The following is a 25349-nucleotide window of genomic DNA, read 5'->3' as shown; positions in this document are numbered from 1 at the left end:
CCTTGCTCTGCCCATTCTTTAAATTTAGTGGCAACTGCGACTGCTGAATCTTGCACAGAAGCTTGTCGATTCTTCATGTTGCTCCAAGAAATATACGTTTTTTTTTCAAGTTCAACACAACGCTGGAAGATATTGATGACTGAAGTCGGAGAAGGCAAAACAGTCAAGAGAGTAAACCTCACACGTTGGTCAGCTAGAGAGGATGCATGCAGAAGTTTGAGAGATTCGTGGCACGAAGTCATTAAAGCTTTGGAAACAATCAGGAATGACTGCACCGAAAAGCCTGTCACAAGAAATGAAGCAATGGGAATTCTTTCAAAATTAAAAAAACTGGAAACAGCGTTAATGGTTGTTGTGTGGAATGTTTTTTTGGAAAGAATAAACAAAGTAAATGTTCAAATCCAGGCTTCTACCGTAGATTTGATTACTGTAGCCGATCTTTATGAATCTCTTCGCAAGTTTTTCGTAGAGCAACGAGAAAACTTCAAGTATTTCGAAGAAATGGCAATGGAATTAAGTGCGTCGAAGCAGTACACAAAAGACTTGGGAAAAAGACAACTGAAAAGAAAAAAATTTGCTGATGAAACACCCGATGAAGAAATGAGTATGACAGCGAGTGATACTAGCGATACTTTCAGGGTTAATACATTTCTCGTCATCATTGATAGACTCGTATCCGAATTAGAAAAAAGGAAGAAGGCATACGACAATTTCAATGAAAAATTTTCATTTCTGACCAAAATGAGCGAGTTATCATTATCAACCCTTACGAAAAAGGCTCTGTCCTTAGAAAAAATGTATCCTAATGATTTAGAGACTGAGTTGGTTCAAGAATGCATACATTTTCAAAGCCACATATCTTCGCAAAGCATTCTGGTAAAACCAGATTTTACATCATTACAGAGTCTGTCTTCGTTTCTGCGAAAACAAAGTTTGCAGAACGTTTATCCGAACTTGGACATAGCCCTTCGTATGGCCTTATGTACACCAGCGACAAATTGTTCGGGTGAGAGAAGTTTTTCTTGTCTAAAAAGGGTAAAAAATTATCTGAGATCGACCTTGAGCCAAGAAAAATTAAACGCTTTAGCACTTTTGTGCATAGAGTCGGAATTAATGAACAATATTACTTACGACGATATAATCGATGATTTTGCCAACAAAAAATCGCGCAAAAAGGGATTGTAACGAACTTAATCTAGGACATGAAAATTGTAGAGGCAAGGGCGGCAAAAACTTTGCAGCCTATACCTGGAAAATTTGTAAATCCACCACTGGTCCTAAATGTCGGTCCAAACAATCAGTCCATCAGCCGAGAGTCGTGGCAGATATATCTTTGTTTATACTCATTGGCAGCTGTGCTAGATATATATTTATTTTTTCATTTTGTCTAACTGAAAGTGCAACTGCAACTGCGACAAACAAAGTGGGGCCTTCCTCACAGGACCTTCTGTCGCCTCTGCGGGTAGTTATCGCTGGTACGTCCGCCCGCGCACGACAGCTGAGTCCCGCTCCTTCGCTGGCCTCCGCAAGTGAGTCGAGCCAGGGCTGAGGCTGAGTCCGCATTACAGTTACAGCACACAGCTACGTAGGTATTTCATTTGCCCAAAGTGTACAATTTTTGTTGCCTTTAAATAACCGTTTTTTTTTTTTGACGTGACAACGTCTAAAAATCGATGAACGCTGGCTGCACGCACGAAAAAGTGTCCGGTTACGCGCATTGTCCCGTTACGCACATTGTCCCGTTATTTTGTGTCCCGTTACGCTCATTGTACGCTTGCGCCGCATCTATCTCTCTTCCACTCGATTGGAACAACCATCGATTTGACGTTTTCGAGGCACATTAAACTTGAAACACTCCCATTCGTTTCCTACTTTTCCTATCATCGTCCTATCCTTAACAGAATAACACAGATTGGAAGAAGTTAAATAGCAAACAGTATAAAAGTTATAGTTAAAATAATCTCTTCGTTAAAGTAATAAACATATTTGAATTAATGAGTGCAAATAAAAGTAAATTTATTAATTAAATTGTAGCTTTCATTTCACTCCTCCTTTGTATCCATACAAAATAGTGATAATTCATTAAAAATGATTCAATTTTATTCATAAAAGTATGCAATCATTTCATCAATGTTTTGTTAAGACGTTGTCACGTTAAACTATCGTCCGTAAACCGACTTTACAAACAACAAATTTATTATTTTTTTTTTATGATTTTCAATACTTATGGCCGACAAGATGATTGCCAATATGAATGCAGTGTAATGGTTGACACTAGTGCACTTTAGCTGGTAACAAGTGAAGCAAGATGAGAATAGGCACAAGTAGATTTTATAAAAAAACAATATGGCGACCGATATTACATCAGAATGTTAGGGTACAAGTATATATTCTTTATTTTTACATCCGTAGGTAATCGTACCAGAATGTTTATTTATTAATTATATTTGTTCGCTCATTTGGAATTGAAATGTGGACCTCCGAAGAATACGATTAAAATACTTTTTATTCCCTATTTTATATGAATTTAAGTTATTTTAAAAACGTTTCTGCCGTGTTAATAAATTTTTAAAATATGTGACATCCTATATTGTGGCACATTGAAAGTTTTGTAACTCAAAATATTTACGTGTAGAATTTTCTCGAACTCAATATGGTGGCTGGGGTCAAGGTCAAAGGTGAAGCCCATCTGGATTGCAGCCTGGGTTAGGGTTAAAGGTCATTTTAGATTTTTTTAAAATTATTTTCAGTACATATGGCCAACAAGAGATCGACAAGATGGCTGCCAATATGAAGTAAGTGTAATGGTTGACACTAGTGCATTATGTCACAAACTCAAGATGGCAGGCAGGCTCCTGACTCCACACCCTGAACTCTCTACCCATAAGAACTAAATTATAATACCTACATATTTTAAATACTACTTATATTTTCGATTCTCCCGAACTCGGTCGATATACACCGCGAGTGGCTGCTTGCCCCACGCAGCAATGACGCAGGCTTCCTCGAAGCCATTCACTGAGAACCAGCTCCACAAAACTACAGTGACTCAACATCTTCTCCGATCCGGAATTTTCGTATTAGCCTCTATTCTCGGAACCACAACAACAAAAGATACAGATATTCTGTAGGTATCGAATAGCATTATAGTTTGTGAGTGTTTCTGGTTTCCAACTTTCTTTAGATTAATAACGTTACAGACACGATTTATACTCTGTAAGTGTATTGACCAATAGGGAGTATGACTTGTCGTTATAGACATGCAGTAACGTTACACGGTAGTGATTATGCTGTTTGAAATACTTTCCAGAGACTGGATATCGTAACATATTAAACTTTTTTTACAAGCAAAAATTAATTCTCAGTAGCACACTTTTGAAATTTAGAAGATTTTTGACGTGACATCGTCTAATAAATCAATGAACGCCGGCTGCACGAACTTAAAAGTGTCCCGTTACGCACATTGTTCCGTTACACTGTGTACCGTTACGCTGTGTCCCGTTACACTCGTTGTACGCTTGCGCCGCATCTATCTCTCTTCCACTCGACTGTTTATAAAGTGAAGTGAAAAGTTAATGTGATTTTCATTGCTTATTACAACAATTTTGGCAATAAAGTTTATTATTCTTGCATTTAAAAAATCTGATTATTAGTATAATTTGAAGGATTTATTCTTTTATTATTAAAATAAAATGATTCAATTTTATTCTTAAAGTATGCAATCATTTCATCAATGTTTTGTTATGACGTTGTCACGTTAAACTATCGTCTGTAAACCGACTTTACAGACAACCAATTTTTTAAAATGATTTTAAAGATTAAATGAGGCAAATTTATTTTTAAAGCATATTCGTCCATGAAAGTGAACAGCGAGCTACGAAAACATCCATAGAACATTTCCTACCAGAAGCCAAGTTAGCTTTTGAAGAACTTGGCAAGGAAGCTTCCACCGTGGCATACCTGCTATTCATTGAATTCAAACCATTGTTTGCAATCTATTGACAAATATGAAAGTTATTCATATTTCACTCAATAAAAATAGTTTAAGTTTTCACTGAAAGACAAATCACACTCTTCAGGAACCTGAACTAGTTTAAAATGTTTTTTTTTTACATTAATCATTGATTTTCGTAGAGACATTTATTTTTATTTTATTTTTCAAGGAACTTTACTAAAAAGCAACTGGATCATTCTAAAAATCTTAATATCTTTTTTAAAGCTTGTAATTTTCTATTATGTTACCAAATTTTTTTTTTTTAAATAATTTATAACAATCAATTATAATGTTTTCAGGACATATTATATTGCCACAAAAACATTAAAAACGTTGACTGAAATTTCGCGCTCAAGAAAAATTGTAGTAAATGTCCGAAACGATAAAATTTTAATATCGTTCGAAGCATTCAATCCCTTGGAACGACAAGATGATCACATGCCACATGCCATAAATTCCACAGAAACATTAAAACAGAAACGGATCACGGAAACACAAGATTTTTTTTTTTTTTTTCGTTCCACAATCAGTCCGCCACTTTCACAATGCACGGGAACCTAACAAATGGCAACCAATGAGATTTGGATCTCACGATTATTTAAAAAAATAATTTAACTGGGGAAAAAAAAAGTTGAAGTGCGAAGACATAAATCGGTAATAATTTATATAGTTAATGAAAAATAAACTAGAAAAGAAATGATTGAACACGAGATGTCTTGAAAATAATTAATTGTTAACGTGTTTAAAACGAGGACAAACATGGCCACACCGTGGGCCAAACCCTCCGCTTTTATTGGTCGCACGGAGTAACGTAAACGGAAGAGCTGGTACCTACATTGCCGGGCTAATACGCACGGGTGCCACTGTAGAACAAAGTTTTGATGTCGTTTGGGAAGGCCTTCGGCGAGAGAATGACAGAAGTGTTCTGACTGGCTGGTAAGCGGTGTAGAGAGACCCGGGTAACTTTTTGGGGAAGCCTTCATTTCACAGACGAGAGAGCCACACCCGAAGTTTCCCGAAGTTCATGCTCGCTTTTTTTTCCGTACCACAACAGGTGTATTTATTTGGGAAGTAGCTTACTCATACGTCATACGCCGTTGTATAAACCGGTGTGGCATTAAATTTTGCGGTCGATTAGGATAGGTTAGCTACATTATAAATACTTTTAAACATTGTGGATGGTTGGTTATATTAGGTAAGTATAGCTACATTAAAAATACTGTAAAATCATTTTATGGTTGCTTAGCAAATAACTTTTTAATATGAAGCCATCCAGCGCTAGGAAACCGTTTACATGATTTCACATTATATTTAATGTAGCTATCCTATCCAAATCAACCGTCCCCAATGTTTTAAAAGTATTTATAATTTAGCTAACCTAACCTAATTGACCATTAATTATCATGAGTTGTCCAAAATAAACATTCACGGACACACGGCAAACGAAAAATATGGCGGGGTACAAATAAATACCGTTGCCTTGTTTATGGTCTTTCCTTTTATCAACACCGCCATATTTATTTACAATTTAAAAAAAAAACCGAAGATGCACGATCGGGCGTTTGGCTCTCTCGTCTGTGAAAAGAAGGCTTCCCAACTTTTTGGGAAATTGAAAAGGGGGAGGGGGAAGGTGGAAGGTTGAAAGGGGGGAGGATAAACCGGCGATCCCGCCTGACACCTGGACGGCGCGCCCTTGTCCGGCCTCTCTCTCCAAACCTGTTCCGCCACTTTCCACTCCGGCGCGCGTGCAGAGAGGAGACAGCACACTAGCGCTGCACGCGGTGTTAGCTTGCAGTACCGGTGGTGTTCCAGGCCCGCAGCGGGGCGCCTAGAATATCACCGGTTATTGCAATACGGACACTGTGGGGAAACTGGTAAGAAATACGCGCGAGACAAGTGATTTCAGCGAACCTGGCGGCGTGGAGTGTACCTACGTTCTTTTTTAAAGTGCGTGTCACTAGTTACAGTACTTGCATCTAGCGGCGCGGAGTGTAAAATAGCTCGAAAGCAATACAAAATGTTGTCTCTCGCTTCGCCGATGCTGATTGGCCAGTGTTTCCCCCGTGTTGTCCTATTACACAAATAAACGATGCAGTTCCAAAACATTACATAGTTACGGGTGTGTCTGCGCTAGGCGAGATGGTAAGTGCGACGTTCGCTGGTGTTGGCGCGTAGTCTTTTCGTCGTGCACTATGAGATCTGAGCGAAAACCAGAACACTATATGGCGGAGAAACGAAGATAAACGTGTAATGCAAGGCCTTTACGTGCTTTCAAGAATCTCTACTGGATATTTCATGTCTAATTTTATTTCTGAAAACACATCTTTAAGCCATTTCCACTTTTCTAATAATACAGTTTCTTTTCGTGAACAGACACCACCCGGATCTATTGAGTAGTTTTCAACTCGCGTGGTTTCTCCTGAAACTCTGCATACCTCAAGTGTGCCCAGGTAGGCGGGGCGCCTCAACTGAGTCAAAAGATAGGCTTGGTTTTAAACGACTTTCGACGAAAGAATCTTAACACAAAAAAAAATTCAGTTTCTCACGAGATTCCGAATCCGCCACGGTCCTGCGAAGAAGTTAGGTTTCCTTCCTAATGCCTGACTTTCCAAAACAAATCGCTACGCTCTCAAAATTTGAAGTTAGGTTATGTGGAGGGGGAAGTGAATAATCATTTGTTCCAGCCAGGGTTATCTCGACTATTTTTTTTTAAATTCAACTGTTGCATTTTCCGTTTGGCTGTCTAATACCGGTTGTTTAAAGGCAACAAAAATTGTACACTTTGGGCAAATGAAATACCTACGTAGCTGTGCGCTGTAACTGTAATGCGGACTCAGCCTCAGCCCTGGCTCGACTCACTTGCGGAGGCCAGCGAAGGAGCGGGACTCGGCTGTCGTGCGCGGGCGGACGTACCAGCGATAACTACCCGCAGAGGCGACAGAAGGTCCTGTGAGGAAGGCCCCACTTTGTTTGTCGCAGTTGCAGTTGCACTTTCAGTTAGACGAAAAAGGGGGGAGGAATCTAGCAAAGCTACCAATGAGTATAAACAAAAGATATCTGCCACGACTCTCAGCTGATGGCCTGATTGTTTGGACTGACAGTTAGGACTGGCGAGCCGCTGTTCCCTCACACTGCAGTTCGGACTGAGGGCTCTCGAGCTCACAGTATGTTTGGACGGGAAGACGTCAGTTCTTCAGTCCATCAGTTCCGACTGGTCAGGCCACCGTCCTTGCACACACACGGCGGTTCCGACTGATAAGTCCGGACTAATCGTGTGTACAGGCCTTAAGAGGGGACATGTTGGTCGCCTGTCTTCCTCTGAAGGCTCTGTCACACTGTCACATTTCTGTATCCAACTAATATTTGACAATTCAATTGGATGATTAATTTTTCTTCTCTTCATGTCCTGTGTGTGTGCACCCCCAGTTTTGACATGTATTTCAGATACATTATGTATAAGAATTACTTGTTTAATTTTGTTGCACGTCATTCGATATGCATACGTACGTTACATATTATCAGCAGTTTGTATAAAGCAGGGTAATTTTTTTTAACAAGAATTATTTATTCCATAACTCTATTATGGTCACCCAGTAAACTTTTTATCACCTATGGTTCCATTATCTATATTTCTTCAAACAAATTTGGAATTAAAAGTAAAACTTTTCAGATAGAAAATATTAATGTATGCAAGTGGCAGAGTATATGGGTGTTCAAGTGCACAAGTGCGAAATTATAAAGATTGGGATCCCCCGGAAATTTTTTAAAAAATTAATGCTTGAAAACTGAATTTCTGTATATCTTCTGACCCTTCAGTGCTTCTTCGAAACATGAAATTCTTAGATCTGAATGATCTACTAACGGTAGATAGATATTTATTCTACGTGCCACTGCTTATGTTTTTAAAAGTTCTAACACATGTTTAATGACTCGGTATTCTCTCATTTCGCATATTCAGTTACCAAAAATTGAGCCATACTTGACTCGTTTAGAGCTGGTAATTGAGTTGCGTTATTATTGAGAATCATTTTGGACTTTGAGGCCATGAAACCTAATACACTAGACAAAAATATCGGACAGCTCTATACTATCCACACAACAAAAAATAACCTAGCAGCAAGAGTTTTAACTACAAATATAATTTTACAGATAAATTGGAAATAATGTATAATATTTATATGTTGTCAAACATTATTAAATTATTTTTAGAAACTTAAATTAATTGGCAGTTTATATCTCCCATGAAACTATATAATGATTAAAATAAGTTTTTTCCAAGAGAAAAGAAAAAAATTTTTGTTGTCATAATGTTGGTACCACATGTGATAAACAGATACAGTGTTCATACGGGGAAAATAGTTTGAAATCTATCCGAACACGTGGAAACGTCGCCATGTTTTCACAAAAATATCTTGGAGCTGTCCGGTATTGGTGTGTAGTGCATTTAATGAAACTATTATGTTCCTCCCTGTATTTGATGAAACCACCCTGTTCCTCCCTGTATTTGATGAAACCACCCTGTTCCTCCCTGTGTTTGATGAAACCACCCTGTTCCTTCCTGTATTTGATGAAACCACCCTGTTTTTCCTCCCTGTATATGATGAAACCACCCTGTTTTCCCCCTCTGTATATGATGAAACCACCCTGTTCTTCCCTGCGTTTGATGAAACCACCCTGTTCTTCCCTGTGTTTAATGAAACCACCTTGTTCCTCCATAAATATGAAGAAACCACCCTGTTCCTCCATAAATATGATGAAACCACCCTGTTCCTCCATAAATATGATGAAACCACCCTGTTCCTCCATAAATATGATGAAACCACCTTGTTCCTCCCTGTATATGATGAAACCACTCTGTTCCTCCATGCATTTGATGAAACCACCCAGTTCCTCTATGTATTTGATGAAACCACCCTGTTACTCCCTGTGTTTGATGAATCCACCCTGTTCCTTCCTGTATTTGATGAAACCACCCTGTTTTTCCTCCCTGTATATGATGAAACCACTCTGTTCCTCCATGCATTTGATGAAACCACCCAGTTCCTCTATGTATTTGATGAAACCACCCTGTTCCTCCAATAATATGATGAAACCACCCTGTTCCTCCCTGTGTTTGATGAAACCACCCTGTTCTTCCCTGTGTTTGATGAAACCACCCTGTTCTTCCCTGTGTTTGATGAAACCACCCTGTTCCTCCATAAATATGATGAAACCACCCTGTTCCTCCCTGTATATGATGAAAACAACCTTTTCCTCCCTGTATTTGATGAATCCACCCTGTTCCTCCCTGTATATGATGAAACCAACCTGCTCCTCCCTGTATATGATGAAACCACCCTGTTCCTCCCTGTATTTGATGAAACCACCCTGTTCCTTCCTGTATTTGATGAAACCACCCTGTTCCTCCCTGTATATGATGAAACCACCCTGTTCCTCCCTGTATATGATGAAACCACCCTGTTCCTCCCTGTATTTGATGAAACCACCCTGTTCCTCCCTGTATTTGATGAAACCACCCTGTTCCTCCCTGTATTTGATGAAACCACCGTGCTCCTCCCTGTATTTGATGAAACCACCCTGTTCCTCCCTGTATTTGATGAAACCACCCTGTTCCTCCCTGTATTTGATGAAACCACCCTGTTCCTCCCTGTATTTGATGAAACCACCCTGTTCCTCCCTGTATTTGATGAAACCACCCTGTTCTTCCCTGTATTTGATGAAACCACCCTGTTCCTCCCTGTATTTGATGAAACCACCCTGTTTTTCCTCCCTGTATATGATAAAACCACTCTGTTCCTCCATGCATTTGATGAAACCACCCAGTTCCTCCATGTATTTGATGAAACCACCCTGTTCCTCCAATAATATGATGAAACCACCCTGTTCCTCCCTGTGTTTGATGAAACCACCCTGTTCTTCCCTGTGTTTGATGAAACCACCCTGTTCTTCCCTGTGTTTGATGAAACCACCATGTTCCTCCATAAATATGATGAAACCACCCTGTTCCTCCCTGTATATGATGAAACCACCCTGTTCCTCCCTGTATTTGATGAATCCACCCTGTTCCTCCCTGTATATGATGAAACCACCCTGCTCCTCCCTGTATATGATGAAACCACCCTGTTCCTCCCTGTATTTGATGAAACCACCCTGTTCCTCCCTGTATATGATGAAACCACCCTGTTCCTCCCTGTATATGATGAAACCACCCTGTTCCTCCCTGTATTTGATGAAACCACCCTGTTCCTCCCTGTATTTGATGAAACCACCCTGTTCCTTCCTGTATTTAATGAAACCACCCTGTTCCTCCCTGTATATGATGAAACCACCCTGTTCCTCCCTGTATATGATGAAACCACCCTGTTCCTCCCTGTATTTGATGAAACCACCCTGTTCCTCCCTGTATATGATGAAACCACACTGTTCCTCCCTGTATTTGATGAAACCACCCTGTTCCTCCCTGTATTTGATGAAACCACCCTGTTCCTCCCTGTATTTGATGAAACCACCCTGTTCCTCCCTGTATTTGATGAAACCACCCTGTTTCTCCCTGTATTTTATGAAACCACCCTGTTCCTCCCTGTATTTGATGAAACCACCCTGTTCCTCCCTGTATTTGATGAAACCACCCTGTTCCTCCCTGTATTTGATGAAACCACCCTGTTCCTCCCTGTATTTGATGAAACCACCCTGTTACTCCCTGTATTTGATGAAACCACCCTGTTTCTCCCTGTATTTGATGAAACCACCCTGTTTCTCCCTGTATTTGATGAAACCACCCTGTTCCTCCCTGTATTTGATGAAACCACCCTGTTCCTCCCTGTATTTGATGAAACCACCCTGTTCCTCCCTGTATTTGATGAAACCACCCTGTTCCTCCCTGTATTTGATGAAACCACCCTGTTCCTCCCTGTATTTGATGAAACCACCCTGTTCCTCCCTGTATTTGATGAAACCACCCTGTTCCTCCCTGTATTTGATGAAACCACCCTGTTCCTCCCTGTATTTGATGAAACCACCCTGTTCCTCCCTGTATTTGATGAAACCACCCTGTTCCTCCCTGTATTTGATGAAACCACCCTGTTCCTCCCTGTATTTGATGAAACCACCCTGTTCCTCCCTGTATTTGATGAAACCACCCTGCTCCTCCCTGTATATGATGAAACCACCCTGTTCCTCCCTGTATTTGATGAAACCACCCTGTTCCTCCCTGTATTTGATGAAACCACCCTGTTCCTCCCTGTATATGATGAAACCACCCTGTTCCTCCCTGTATATGATGAAACCACCCTGTTCCTCCCTGTATTTGATGAAACCACCCTGTTCCTCCCTGTATTTGATGAAACCACCCTGTTCCTCCCTGTATTTGATGAAACCACCCTGTTCCTCCCTGTATTTGATGAAACCACCCTGTTCCTCCCTGTATTTGATGAAACCACCCTGTTCCTCCCTGTATTTGATGAAACCACCCTGTTCCTCCCTGTATTTGATGAAACCACCCTGTTCCTCCCTGTATTTGATGAAACCACCCTGTTTCTCCCTGTATTTGATGAAACCACCCTGTTCCTCCCTGTATTTGATGAAACCACCCTGTTCCTCCCTGTATTTGATGAAACCACCCTGTTCCTCCCTGTATTTGATGAAACCACCCTGTTCCTCCCTGTATATGATGAAACCACCCTGCTCCTCCATGACTACGCCCTCGAGGAAGAAGGAAGACACCGGCGAGTGGAAGCGCCCACCTGGGCGGCTGGCGAGGTGCGCGGACAGGTAGAGCCCCAGGTTGGTCTCCGGGAAGGCGACCCAGGCGGTGAACGGCCCCGTCACGTTCAGCTGCAGCCAGCCCTCGTGGTCGCAGCTCGAGTTCACCGCGTCCACGAACTGCAGCTCCTTCTGGCTGGAACGAGGCACCGGCGCCGTCAAGCCCGCTCTCGACTTGTTCACTCTTTTCTTTTCATTCTCCCCCCTGCTATTATAATATTACAATACACACCTCCCGTGAATCTGTTGTTCTCACTAATATTTTCAACAAATACTCCCCACACACGATCAATCCAGCTCCCGGTTCGGACTGTTCAGCCCGAACTGACCGTTTGGACTGAACGAACTGAGGCCATCTGCCCCACGCCATCAGTCCAGGTGCTCAGTTCAGGCCGAACATTCCGAACTGACAGCTTGGACTGAACCGAAGTCTTTCCCCCACACACGATCAGTCCTGTGGTTGCTGTGGGATGTATCGTTTCATCGTAGAATATGAAAGAAACTTAATATGTTGCAATTGCAAAAAAAAAATTGCAAAGCAATCAAAGAGTATAAACGAATATGTCTGCCACGACGTTCAGCTGATGGACTGATTGTTTGGACTGACAGTTTGGACTGGCGGGAAGCTGTTACCTCACACGGCAGTTCGGACTGAGGGCTCTCCAGCCCACAGTATGTTTTGTTGGGAAATTAGTTCGTAAGTCCATCAGTTCCGACTGACCAGTCCACCGTCCTTGCTCACACATGACAGTTTCTACTGATAAGTTCTGACGAGTTAAGTCCAAACTGACAATTTGGACTGATCGTGTGTGGGGGGTGTAAAAAATCACGCAAGTATTTGTAATTATTAATCACTTGCGTGAATTTTTACACCACTTACATTAAATTAGTGAGTATTTGTTGAAAATATTAGTCATATAACTCTAATGCAAGGGAGGGATCATGTTAAAATTTCAGAAAAAAAATCACTTAAATAATTTAGTAATGACGAGAAACAAAAAAAAATAAATAAAAAAGGCCGAGTGAAAACGAGCTTTCAGGCAAGAAACGTAAGACTCAAAAAGATTCTATACCGAAGTCCCCAAATACCCGTTTACAAACTACGTGAGACGCAAAAACGCAAGTATTGGTCAATTCCCAACTTCTTTGAGTTTCAGCCTTCCACACATTGAAACTTAAGTGTCCATAAACTTTTAAAGGGACAGACTTTACGTGCTAAGAAGGCTACGATATTGTGAAATATTACAATTAACACTGTGAATTGGCTATATTAACGGTCTTATCAATAAAATATTATAAATACATCATAAATAAACTACATTAAAAGTAGTGTATAATAGTTCCTCCAAGGACTGGCGTGACGTCAGAGCAATCGGTCATTGACCCGCTCCACCGGCAACACAGCCAGAAGCCAATCCTCGGAGCCTCATTTGTACACTACCATTAATTATCTCAGCTTTAATTTTGCATCCGTTTCTTTTAGCAGAGCTTCCATTTGTTCCCTGCTAATTATCCCAAAATGACGATGTTCTATAACGCAAATCGCAATTGATGCTATTTGAATTAATAAATAAAACAATTCAAATTAAATAAAATATTCGGCACAGTTGTTCAAACAAAAATATACGATTCGCGAAAACCACCGATCATGTCACAGCTACCGCGATCGCACGGGACGGGTTACACCCGTTATGCTACGTGACTGCATTTTAATGCCATTATTTTCTATCAACGGCAATTTTTATCGGATTATCCATTATATAAGCATTTCAGTGTGGGTTAATGCAGCAAATTTTGTCACCAGATTTGTGTCAATTGTTAGTAATTATTAATTATTTACCAAAATCAAGGCAAATTTTCATAGTTAAAAATTGTTTTTGCGACTAATTGCCTCGTGGTCACTTACTAAGTTCATTTTTCTGGTTTCCACAAGTGGATGAGACATACTTGATTGCTTCTATAGTCTCATTTTCAAAATGTTACTTCCTGAAAATCTGCAATATTAGTGAAGAACCATACAGACATTGGTGCGTGGCTGCTACACGCTTTAGAAGTGAATCTTCACAGATAGAGGTTTGCGAATGCGCAAGTGCACTAGTATATAAATGCGCAAATACGAAAAAAAATACCACATTTTGAAGAAAAAATATTAATTCGCATATTGAAAAAGTCAATTAAGTATACATTTTTCACCCGTAGTAAGTGTGAGCTATTTTCTTAGCTTGGTAATTTTTTTATGTGATCACTTCTTTGTTTTCTTATTTAATGTTTATTTTCATTTTTAAAAGTATATTATATTTTTTAATCTGTGGTTAAGTGAAAGACTTGACGGTGTCCAAGTCTTAACTTCACCACATGTAATAATAAAACAAATAATTTAATAAATACTGCAAAAATGCCATCGATGTCTGCAATCCTGTACGTTGCACGTTTATTTACTTTCAGAGAGTTAACACTTTCATCGCTCTCTGATGATGTCATCTACCCGACTTAACCCAAACTGCTGCAAGGAAGTTTCATTTTCAAATCTTCAACTAACATTGCGGATGAAGACGAACATGCTCGAACGAAAGCTAGTGCATGCTAGAACAACACACGGCTTGTGTCGCTGTTCGCGAGCCGGAGCTGAAGGACGAAGCTCAAGCTCAAAGTGTGGCCGGGTTTATGAACTACGCAACACGCAACCGATGAAAGAAAATCACAGCCGTTCATAAAAAAAAAACGGATTGTAAATCAGCTTCTTCTGATAACTCATATTAATCATGAAAACAAAAAAATACTGTCATTTACACTGTTTAGTGAAAACGTTATGTATGTTTTGAACAGAACATCGTAGGCTTCTATGCACAAAATACACTTTTTCTCCCAACATTGGCGTCGGAAAACGCAGGACAAGTTGAAAGTTGTGCAATACTTGCGCTGCGTTGTCGCGTAGTTTATGAACTGGTAGCCTACTCTGAAAAGTGGTTGCAGAATAATTTTGCGTCTTGCGAGTCTGCGTTGTCGCGTAGTTCATAAACTAGGCGTGTCACGTTGAGGTCCCGGCTGCATGGCGGGACGCTGCGAGCGCGACGCCGCGGCCGGAGGAAGAGCCTCTCAGGAATGATTGCGGCCGAGTGTTTACCATCCCACATTCCAGCTTCCAGTTAACGTCGCCAGGGGCGTCCACGGTGCGGCCGCCGGTGCGACGTCGCGCCAAGACTCCGGGGGCGTGATCGTGGTCCTCCAACTCTAGGTCTTGATGATCCCCCCCCCCCCCCCACGGCAGTCTACACTCACGCATCGCTCATTACACGTGACTCTCCTCGTGGGCACGCCACATCAGCGCTTCGAACGAAAAAAAAAAATAATAATTATAATTCCGAAAATCAAATATATTAAAGAAAAAAAATCGTGAAAGCTAAGATAAACGGATTCAACAGTTTTTGAAAGCCTTCAAATTCCCATTTATTTAACCATTACTGTGTCAATATGATAGTAAAATTACAAAAAAAAAGACTGAGTCATGATCAGAAAGTGAATAAAGTATCTACAATATAATAGTCGTTGCTGTAGACGAAGAAAGTTTCAAAAAATTTCAATAGCCGTTGCCAGGAGATGAAGAAAGCATCTGTAATGCAATAGCCAAAGCCATAAGATGCATACAGCATAATTAACAATGCAATAGCTTTGCCATGAGACGAAGAAAGCACAATCAACAATGAAATAGCCGTTGCCAGGAGATGAAGAAAGCATAATAAACAATGAAATAGCCGTTGTCAGGTGACGAAGATAAAGAAAGCATAATCAACAATGCAATAGCCATTTCCAGGAGACGAAGAAAGTACAATCAACAATGAAATAGCTGTTGCCAGGAGATGAAGAAAGCATAATCAACAATGCAATAGCTGTTGCCAAGAGATGAAGCACAATAAACAATGCAATAGCCGTTGCCAGAAGACGAAGAAAAAAAATTTGCAATGCAATATCCATTGTTAAAAGGTGAAGAAATCATAATCAACAATGCAATAGCCATTGTCAGGAGATTGAAAAAGCATAATCAACAACGCAATAGCCATTTACATGGAGATTATAAGGAAAATGTTGTCAAACATGACAAAAAAAATATTATTTAAAAAATCTAAAACTCTTTAAGGTACAAATGGAAACCCCCTGGAGTACCAACGTACCAAATTTCACAGCTCTAGGTCTTACCGTCTCCACGCTACGCGAGTTACAAACTCTCTTTTATTAATATATATCGAATTCACCTCTGTTCAGTGGCGGAGACAGAAGCACTAGAAGGGGATGGGGCTAGTGTTTATAAACTTAGATTTTGTTTCCAGCTCCTTAAAGTCCTTACCACCTTGGATCCGCCAATGTGGTTAAGGAATGCAGACTGAAATTCGTGCAATGTGCCAATTGTCACTTATTATATAAACATTCCCTTCCCCCGTGCCCTGATTTTATCAATGTCTGCGTTAATTTTCTGACGTTACTGTAATAAGCAATCCATAAAATGGTACTAATAATTGTTTGAAAACTAAGACAACTTATCTCAAATAATTTACAACAGAACAGACACAAATTACGAACTAAAACCCGCGAAGTAAAAGCTACTTTAAGTCAAAATGAGACACGTACCCCCACTTCCCTTTCTCAACTGAGTGGCAATTTTTTATTATTAATGAACTGTAACAGTAATTCCTTACTGTTTAAGAATGCTCACTTCATGACAGTTTTTCACGATTCTTCCTACAGAGGTACCTACGTCCAAGCTATCAAACAAACTTCTAGGATTAGTATTTTCATAGCTACGGTTTATTCTGCTAACCAATTGCTAACCAGGGTGACCTAATCATTTATAACTGACACGTACTCCAAAGGTTAATACCTCCTCGGTACGCACCTTCTTTCACTATGACCAGAAGCGTATGCAGAATTTCATTTCAAGGAGGAAGAGGGAGCGAAGGAATAGAACCACTATTCATGCTGTTTTGCTTTAAAATTCTTTCAATTTGTTGGAAGTCAATTTTTTAGGATTTCAGGGTGGAGGGGGGTATATCCCCTCACATCACCCCACCTCCCTTACGTACGCCCTTGCCTATAACATCTTCCGGGGCATTGGAAGTAGGACGTCATGGCATAATCAAGATCGAAGCCAAGATAATGAAGAAGCACTTAATATTTCTCCCACACACACTCGTACCTTTAAGTTAGGTTAGGGGGAAAAAATCAATAACCTCAGCATCCCTTCCCAGCACATGATGCATGCTACCTCTCCAGCATGGCTAACACCCTGCATGATTAGAGCGCATAGGCTTCGGCCTGAGACGCACTTAGTCTCCTTTCCTAACCCGGATCCCTCCCAAATACACTTATTTTTAGTTAGGTTAGGAAAAAAATAACATCAGTAGGGTAACTGCTCCCTGATGATGGCGACTGCAACGTCGACCGAAACGTCGGTGATATTTTCGTTTACGACGCGGCTGCAGAAGCCAAGCAACTCTAACCACTGGTACTACTTTTGAAAACTGTCGAATTCAAGACAAGTCACGCGACACATCACTCACGCCTTCCTGTTCTGCATCGCCGTGGTTACAGACTCTTGGAGCGCTAGTGGGACGGCACTCACCCTTTGCTGACGGAGGTGAGCTGGTAGAGGGACAGCGTGAAGCTGACGTCAGCACCCAGCTCGCTGGCCGTCTGGTAGAGTCGCAGCTCGGAGCCCACGATGGTCTCTCCCGCGGGCACCTCCGACACGTCGAACCACAGCCTCTTGCCTCGCTCGTGGCGGGCCGCGCCGGCGTGGTGGCCTGCAACCACAGCAGGTAGCATACATGGGGGCCTGCAACCACAGCAGGTAGCACACATGGAGGCCTGCAGTGACAACAGCCAGTATACATGGAGGCCTGCATGGACAACAGCCAGTATACATGGAGGCCTGCATGGACAACAGCCAGTATACATGGTGGCCTGCATGGACAAGAGCACGTATACATGGTGGCCTGCACGGACAAGAGCCAGTATACATGGTGGCCTGCACAGACATGAGATAGTCTACATGGTGCCACGCAATGACAAGAGCAAGTATACAAGAGAGAGTGGCATGCAATGGCGTGATATAGTATTCATAGTGACCTCCATAGACAATAAATTGTTTATAGAGGACGTTCGGGTATTATGGAATAGTCGTATAACATGGAATGCTTTGTTATCTTAGTCATAACTACTGCCAAATTTTGGTACGGCGCGGTGTAGGTGGGGAAAATTGCTTAAGTGTGCTTACCCGTACGGGCAGACACGTGAGGGCAGACGATTGTCACATGTGTCACGCGCATGCGAATACTGATTTTTTCCTCTGAAAATTCATTATTATTCGCTGCAAATTGATTACAATTCGATTTGCTTACACGATTTTTTTGTTTATTTAATTAATGTTCTTCGTGAAATACAAATAACTTTAAATTTTTATGTAATAACTCATATTAATACTTTATACCTTACGTACTTTATATACTTAAATAATTTAATAAGTTCTTTGCATTGAAACATTGCAAATATCTCATTAAAGTATTTATACGTATGTCTTATTTGTAAAATGATTAGCCTAAATAATTAAAAATGCTATCCAAAGACACTGTTCCATGCGGACGAAGTCGCGGGCACAGCTAGTGGAATAATAATGATAAAAAACAACGTAAAGGCAGCCATGGGGACTTTCGACAGAAGTGAAAACTTTAAACTTTGTTTTTAAATGTGTAATATGACATCATTTCTACGTCAAATGTACGTAAGAAAATGATTTTGGTATTATATCAGTATGCTGTCAGCGTGATATCATTTATCCTTACATCATTTTTTAGGTACAACAGATTTCAGTGGTATGCCAAAATTAGTAATAATTCATTACTTAGCTATGACTTACCAGTGATGTCAGACCCAGGTCATGTGTTCACTGGGCAATGCACAGTATACACAAATTAAACTTTTTACATGGTCAATTTAACTTCACTTACATGTCGGTGACGCGAACTCATAAAATTTTACCCATCCAAAAAGAGTCCAAAACGCACATGATACGGTCGAGTATATATATAACGTATTATTGTATACATGCGTATACATGTACACAGGCCGCTGCGCGTCACCAGTCTGGCACACGTCACTAGCATGTCGGTGACGCAAATCAACCCACAAGTTTTGCCCCTACAAATAATAACTTTAAAATTAGAAGAAATGAAGTTTTATCAGTGAAAAAAATATATATATATATGAACTTAAATCCACAAATAATCAACATTATCTGACATTTGAATTAATTCACCTACATAAATAAATAAACAAAAGAAGGAAAACATGAACTCAACTTAACTACCTACTAAAAAAAATAGCTAATACTCGCAATACGAACTACACAAAAACGTAAAAATTTACTTGGACAATAAAAATAAAATGAAAAACTTATAACTTCACGTCACTAGCAGGTCGATGACGCGAACTAAGTTTTGCCCCTACCAAAAAATCGCTCAACGTGGCTAAATAAGTTTTCACTTCAAAAATATAATTTTAAACTGTTTTCACAATGCAAACATTACACTAATTTTTGCCACTGTTTTGGGCGTCGAACCAACGTGGCGCAGGCCATTATCTGAAGGTCACAATGTAATCATTCAGACGTGGCCACCAATGCATTTTAATTATGGTATTATTGTTAGGGCCATGCATATCTCGCGAAAAGATTCCGAGACCAGCTGAAAGTCAAAACAATGTAGCACCGTCTGTGTTCCATGATTGGGTGGGTTTCTTTAAGGGTACATGTCGATTGTTACAACACCAATGAAGTTAGTGCGGAATCAAACGCGTCCTGAGTGGCTCAGTAAAACAAGGCGACGACTTCTCTCGCAGACGTCCGCCAATCACAAGGAAGAAACAGCTGATGCGGGTATACCTTGTTGCAGTCTAGTAGACGTTCAGGTTTATTCGCGAAAAATGCCTGCCCCTAATTATTGTCTATGTAATTTGTAAATACCACAACTGTTCCATAACCTCTGAATGTGTGGAATGAATAAATAAACAAAAACCCGGCCTGATGCTATTACCACGCGCACGTAAAGTAAACGGCTGTTGGATAACCTTGAAGTGCCCGCGGACCGGCGAGTCGACCACCGAACAAGCCTCCAAGGAGAAAGGGAGGTTGAGGAAGAGAAGCACCTTCGAGACACACCTGCTCCGAGTTGACACGAGCCTCGTTCCCCCCCCCCCCCCCCCCCTTTACGTACCACACGTCCACAACCCAAAGCAGGGCATTAACATAACCGGTTTGTCCGCCTATCTGTGCATCCTTGGTGTCAGTGCCGCGGTAAAACACCGCGTTCTCCCCCTCAGGAGAAGGGCTTCGCAACAACAGCATCCGAAAAGAAACTCAGAAGGCATGACCCGAACTGAACTGCTCAATCCTTTCATGTAGCTTTCAATCATGCTGTGCGGCATGTTTCAATTTAGATTGCCAGCAACAACGGCCCGTGTTTTTTTTTTTTTTGCGCGCTCTGGAATTCAAATACATACGGAAAACATCGATTAATCGTCACTGTCCGGACCAGGGCTGTCACGGATAACCGTAAAGACGGATTATAGAAATATCTCAATACATATGTAAAACAATGTGATTTCACTGAGGAATTGGGACGAAAGCGAAAATAAATTCCTTTCAAAGTAAATAATACATAACCTACATAATATATTTGATTTTATAAAACGTCATCTTCTTTAGTGTCTTTGAGGCTGGAGCTTTCTGACGTTATACAGTACGGTCACTACCATATTTATAAAGTATGGTGTAACGGTAATCCGAGGACAATTTTAAGGATGTCTGTTTTTAATTCTCATGTTATGTATTCCTTTTTTTGACGTGACAACGTCTAATAAATCGATGAACGCCGGCTGCACGCACGAAAAGGTGTCCCGTAACGCACATTGTCCCACAACGGATGTGTCCCGTGTCGTCGTTTGAATTATTAATATTATATAATTTAACGATCGTCCACCGATTTTCAGCACAATCGTTACGGTTATTTAAAAGTAATGTTGAAAATTTCAAATACGTTATTAACGAACAATAGTGTTTTACAGTTACACATAATAATTTAAATTACACCCGGGATCTTTTGCACAATGTTTTAAAAAATATTGTTACACATTATAAATAAGTTTGGTGTATTTGGGATGCGTATTTGTTATAAAATCGTATTGAAAAAACGAAATAATATTATTCCCCTACGGTGCTGTTATCTACGGTGACAGACGCGAACCGAACGAATCGTGCTCTCTATCAGCTGCCGCGGGAACCAGGCACTCGTTAATACATATTTTTCTTTGTTTATCGCGATGGGCGTTATTATTAATGAATTATAAATAAAATTTCGTGCCCGGGGCCACAATTGCATATTATTTTGAGCACTGGAAGACAAAAATGTAAAATATTCTCGACGAATTTTAATCTGTGGGTTTGATTGCTTATTACAACAATAATTTCGGCAATGAAGGTTAATTATTCATGCATTTTAAAAATCTGATTAATAGTATAATTTCAAGTATTTATTCTTTTATTATTAAAAAAGTTGCATCTGTCGGCGAGTGCAGCAATAATAGGTAATGTTACAATTGACTAAAAAATTATGGTGATTCATATACTTGATGATAGACATTTTATTTATATGAAAACTTGTTCATAATTATATTTAATCTCTATAGCTAAACGTCAGTTTTTAAAATTAATTACAAGTCATCTACACATGAACTGTTTCGTCGACTGTTTATAAATTGAAGTTAATGTGGTTTTCATTGCTTATTACAACAATTTCCGCAATAAAGGTTAATTATTCTTGCATTTTAAAAATCTGATTACTAGTATAATTTCAAGTATTTATTCTTTTATTATTAAAACAAAAAATGATTCAGTTTTATTCATAAAAGTATGCAATCATTTCATCAATGTTTTGTTATAGCGTTGTAACGGTAAACTATCGTCCGTAAACCGACTTTACAGACAACCAATTTTTACTAGTCTATATATCTATATAATTATTGTAGAGCGGGACTGGAAGTTTATTTGCAGGAAATCAACTAAAACATTGCCAGACTAGTTATACAAATAATATATCACTGTTACGAAATTACATGATTCATTTTGAACGAACAACATATAAGTACACATCAATTTGTTTGTTACCGAGGTTAGATGTTACTGCACGTGTTAATGACACACGAAACTACAGTAAACTCGTGGAATAATATCATGTCAGTGTTAAGAAGACTGCAAGTATCCGCTCTACCGCTCTGGTTCTGGTGGTAGAGCGCCTGCCTTGTGACTTGTAGGACCCGGGTTCGCGCCCCGGCTCCTCCAAGGCGGATTGCCCAGACAAAATGGTGGCATTTTCTCTGGTAGGAATACAATCCCTTGCAACAAGTCAGGCTACCAAAAGAAACGGTGGGTGGAACAGAAAAAAACCTACCAGGTGGCTTCCAAATGGGGAGCCCGTTTCTTTTCTTGGGCTCCCCATGCGGTGGCCATTCCGGGGGTTTCTCCGGGGGAACGGAGTTTTGCAAAAATATTTTTTTTTGTAGCGTTTTACTTTTTAGTAACTGTAGCATTATAAATACATTGAAAACATAAAAAAAAATTAAGTGTGTATCAGTCAGTGAGTTGTTATATACCAATGTTGTGTGTTAAACCATTCATCGGTGTATATTTTCTTGAAGTATAATTGACAGTTACTTTTTTGTGAAATCATTCTTGCTTAAGTTTATTTTATCGTTCTTGTGATAGACGTGACGTACTATAGATGGCTATACACCTGATGGTGACAATCTGTGGTGGCATTTTAAACATATGACATAAATCATGCAATATTTTACTTACTTAACCGTCGGTTGTTAGGGAATTGTGATTTTCGGTCACTATATTGCATTTCATTTCAACTAGCGACCTGGAGTTAACACATGAATTAGAATCACAAGACTTTGTATGCTGCTTATTTCTACAAATTCTTTCTAAGATAACAGACATAATTTACTCATGTCGTTCAAGTATTGGGCCTGTATGGTTTCGTTTTTAACTTATGGTAGTTTTCCATTATGGCACTTTTCCGCCGCTCCCAGGCGGAATACCATTGCCCTCCGTCATAACAGGAGGAATAGTACGATAATTAATGGAAAACTACCATTTTTTTACAGATCGTTTTTATAAGTATCCAGTGCTGCTTCCTATAACCCATTTTGGAAACATTTGTTTCTACTAGTGCGCGATCTGTTGAGTTATGACGAACTACAGAAAATCACCGTCAGAAGTGCTATCTGTAGCATTTTAAGTTAACTAAAGAAACATCTAGGGGGTTAAAAGTGCTACCTAGTGACATATTCTATACGCTACTCCGAGAGCAAAGCAGTTGGACTCATTCCATGGAGTGTATATTAAAATATGGCAGTTTTCCGTTATGGTACTTTTCCGCCTTTTTCGAAGAGGCATGCGGAATTCTGTCAATATGCTAGTTTTCCATTCTGGCATTCTTCCGTCGCCACGTATTTAGTGGCTTGTTATTTATTTTTTTTTACTTTATTCTTTAGTTCTATCGTTCAAGTGATTTGCGTAAGTGTGACGTTTCACTTATAATGCAAGTGACGGCCACGTGCCCATTTTTGCTACTATGTTGGTTTTGAACCATATTTCATTGCGACAGGCGATGGAAAACTTTGGTAGCATTGACCCCTGAGGCGTCAACTCTCTTGTGGCGAGACTGTGGGCCGATGGTTCAGTTCCAGCCCAGGTATGACTCTTAACAATTCATGAGCGCAGAATCTTGGTGCTCAAATGGCTTTGCAGTCCACTACAATCCAAGATTGGATTACTTTAATCTTCAAACAATGACAATGCAAAACTATGTAGTTCAACCCTGGGGGAGAAACTCTAATTTCCGAGACTGAAACCATTTTTTTTAAAGTAGTTTTATAGGCCAACCTTTAGATAGTAGCTTTCATAATATATTAGTAACATAGCTACAGTGATTGAGAGAAGTAATGAATAAGCTATTACCAGGCTAACAAACCATGAAAATTAATTCATTTTATTTTGGTTGCTGCATATTTGTGGTGTGAAGAACCAGAAATTTTGCATCTCCTACTCATTTATATAAAACATGTTTTTTTTAATTACACTATCAAGCAATTATCGCACCGTTTTAATCTGTTTTGATAAGCAATTAGTCGTAAGTAGTTAAATTAACATTATAAACCCTAAAAATGCTAAGCATTACGGTCAGAAAACTTACACGTATTAGAGTTGTCAGATCACCTGTTTCCCCCCAATTTTCCCCGCAAGGTGATCCGTGTTCGCTTCCTGGCGGGACGAAACCCGGATTATTCGCAAGTGTGAAGCGTGGCGGACGTTGCCGTTGCGCCGGTGGGGTTTTATCTCGGGGCACTCCCGTTTCCTTCAGCCCGTTCGTTCCGTCAATGATACCCCTCATTGAAACCCCGTCATCTCTAGTGATTTAGGTGTCGACGAGACGATCAGTTCGTTCATTTATTTTATCAATCCTACCAGTGTACAAGTTCAGAATGCTCTAGTATGTACCACGTAATATGTCTTTAAGTAGTACCAGTGGTCTGCGTATCCTCCTGCCGCTTCATATGTTTTTCGGTGTTCGTAAACGAACATCAAGTGAGTCGTTGGAAGCGACAGTTGCAGTGGCCGACGAAAAAAAAGGGGGGAGGGGTTGTTGATGGTTATGAAGAAAAAATTAGTGAGCTAGTTTTTCTGTACCCGCCAGAGATGTGTAGCCCAACATCTAACCTCTGTAACGAGCAAATTCGTGTGTGTTGTTCTCATGTTGAAAATACACTTATAATACGACACACGGACACAAAATTCAAAATAGAATTCTTCAAAATAAAATATTACAGAGTCATTTTAAAACTCATATTATAACACTAAGTATACATGTGTTTGTATATCTGTTCTGTAATTACTTCCTACAAACAAACCTTAACCTTATTGAGCTGATTCAATACTCAAGATTCATCAGTATAAATTCATCACGAAATTATTTTATTTTTATAACGTTGAATATATGTAAGCTAACAATTTCTTGTGTGTCTACAGTATGATGCATGCTGTACTATCTCTATATTTCAATGTATACCAAGGGTTTTCAAAATTGGAAAGCGCATGTTTAAGTTGTCGTTATTTCTTTTATTACTAAAAATTATAACAAAGTATTAAAGGATAGTTGTACTGTTATAAAGCAATATATATATATATATATATATATATACACGGATGAATCACGCGGGTCCTTCATCTTTCCGAGATTTCTGAGACTCCCACAGATGGCAGTATCGTGTTGACACATTGCCGTTGCAATCGATTTCCGTTCCAGTCACGAAATCACTCATACCAAATGCCATGTACCGACAGCTAAGATGTTACATATCAAAAGCGAGAACTCGGTGAAGGCAGTATGTTATTTTAGGTGATACAAGATGGGCATTACAGCATAACACAAAATAAATTATGCGTGTTGAGAATGATTTATATCTGTTCAGACCTCTTGTTGCT

The 25349-nt window shown here is 39.9% G+C and overlaps 1 protein-coding gene across 1 annotated transcript in view; it reads right to left on the bottom strand.

The window, feature by feature from the left end:
- Window positions 1–25349, bottom strand: part of LOC134533274 (protein 60A) — a 55607-nt gene that overhangs the window by 13864 nt on the left and 16394 nt on the right. The window contains exons 2-3 of the mRNA XM_063370725.1: window positions 17370–17550; window positions 11737–11891 (exon numbers count right to left, since the gene is read on the bottom strand). Of these exons, the coding sequence (XP_063226795.1) occupies window positions 11737–11891; window positions 17370–17550 (336 nt within the window). The remainder of the gene's footprint in view (window positions 1–11736; window positions 11892–17369; window positions 17551–25349) is intronic.

The sequence above is a fragment of the Bacillus rossius genome, chromosome 1, assembly GCF_032445375.1.
Source record: "Bacillus rossius redtenbacheri isolate Brsri chromosome 1, Brsri_v3, whole genome shotgun sequence".
In the NCBI taxonomy this organism is placed as follows: Eukaryota; Metazoa; Arthropoda; class Insecta; order Phasmatodea; family Bacillidae; genus Bacillus; species Bacillus rossius.
The sequence above is the reverse complement of the archived record's forward strand: the minus strand, read 5'-3'. Positions and strand labels throughout refer to the sequence as shown.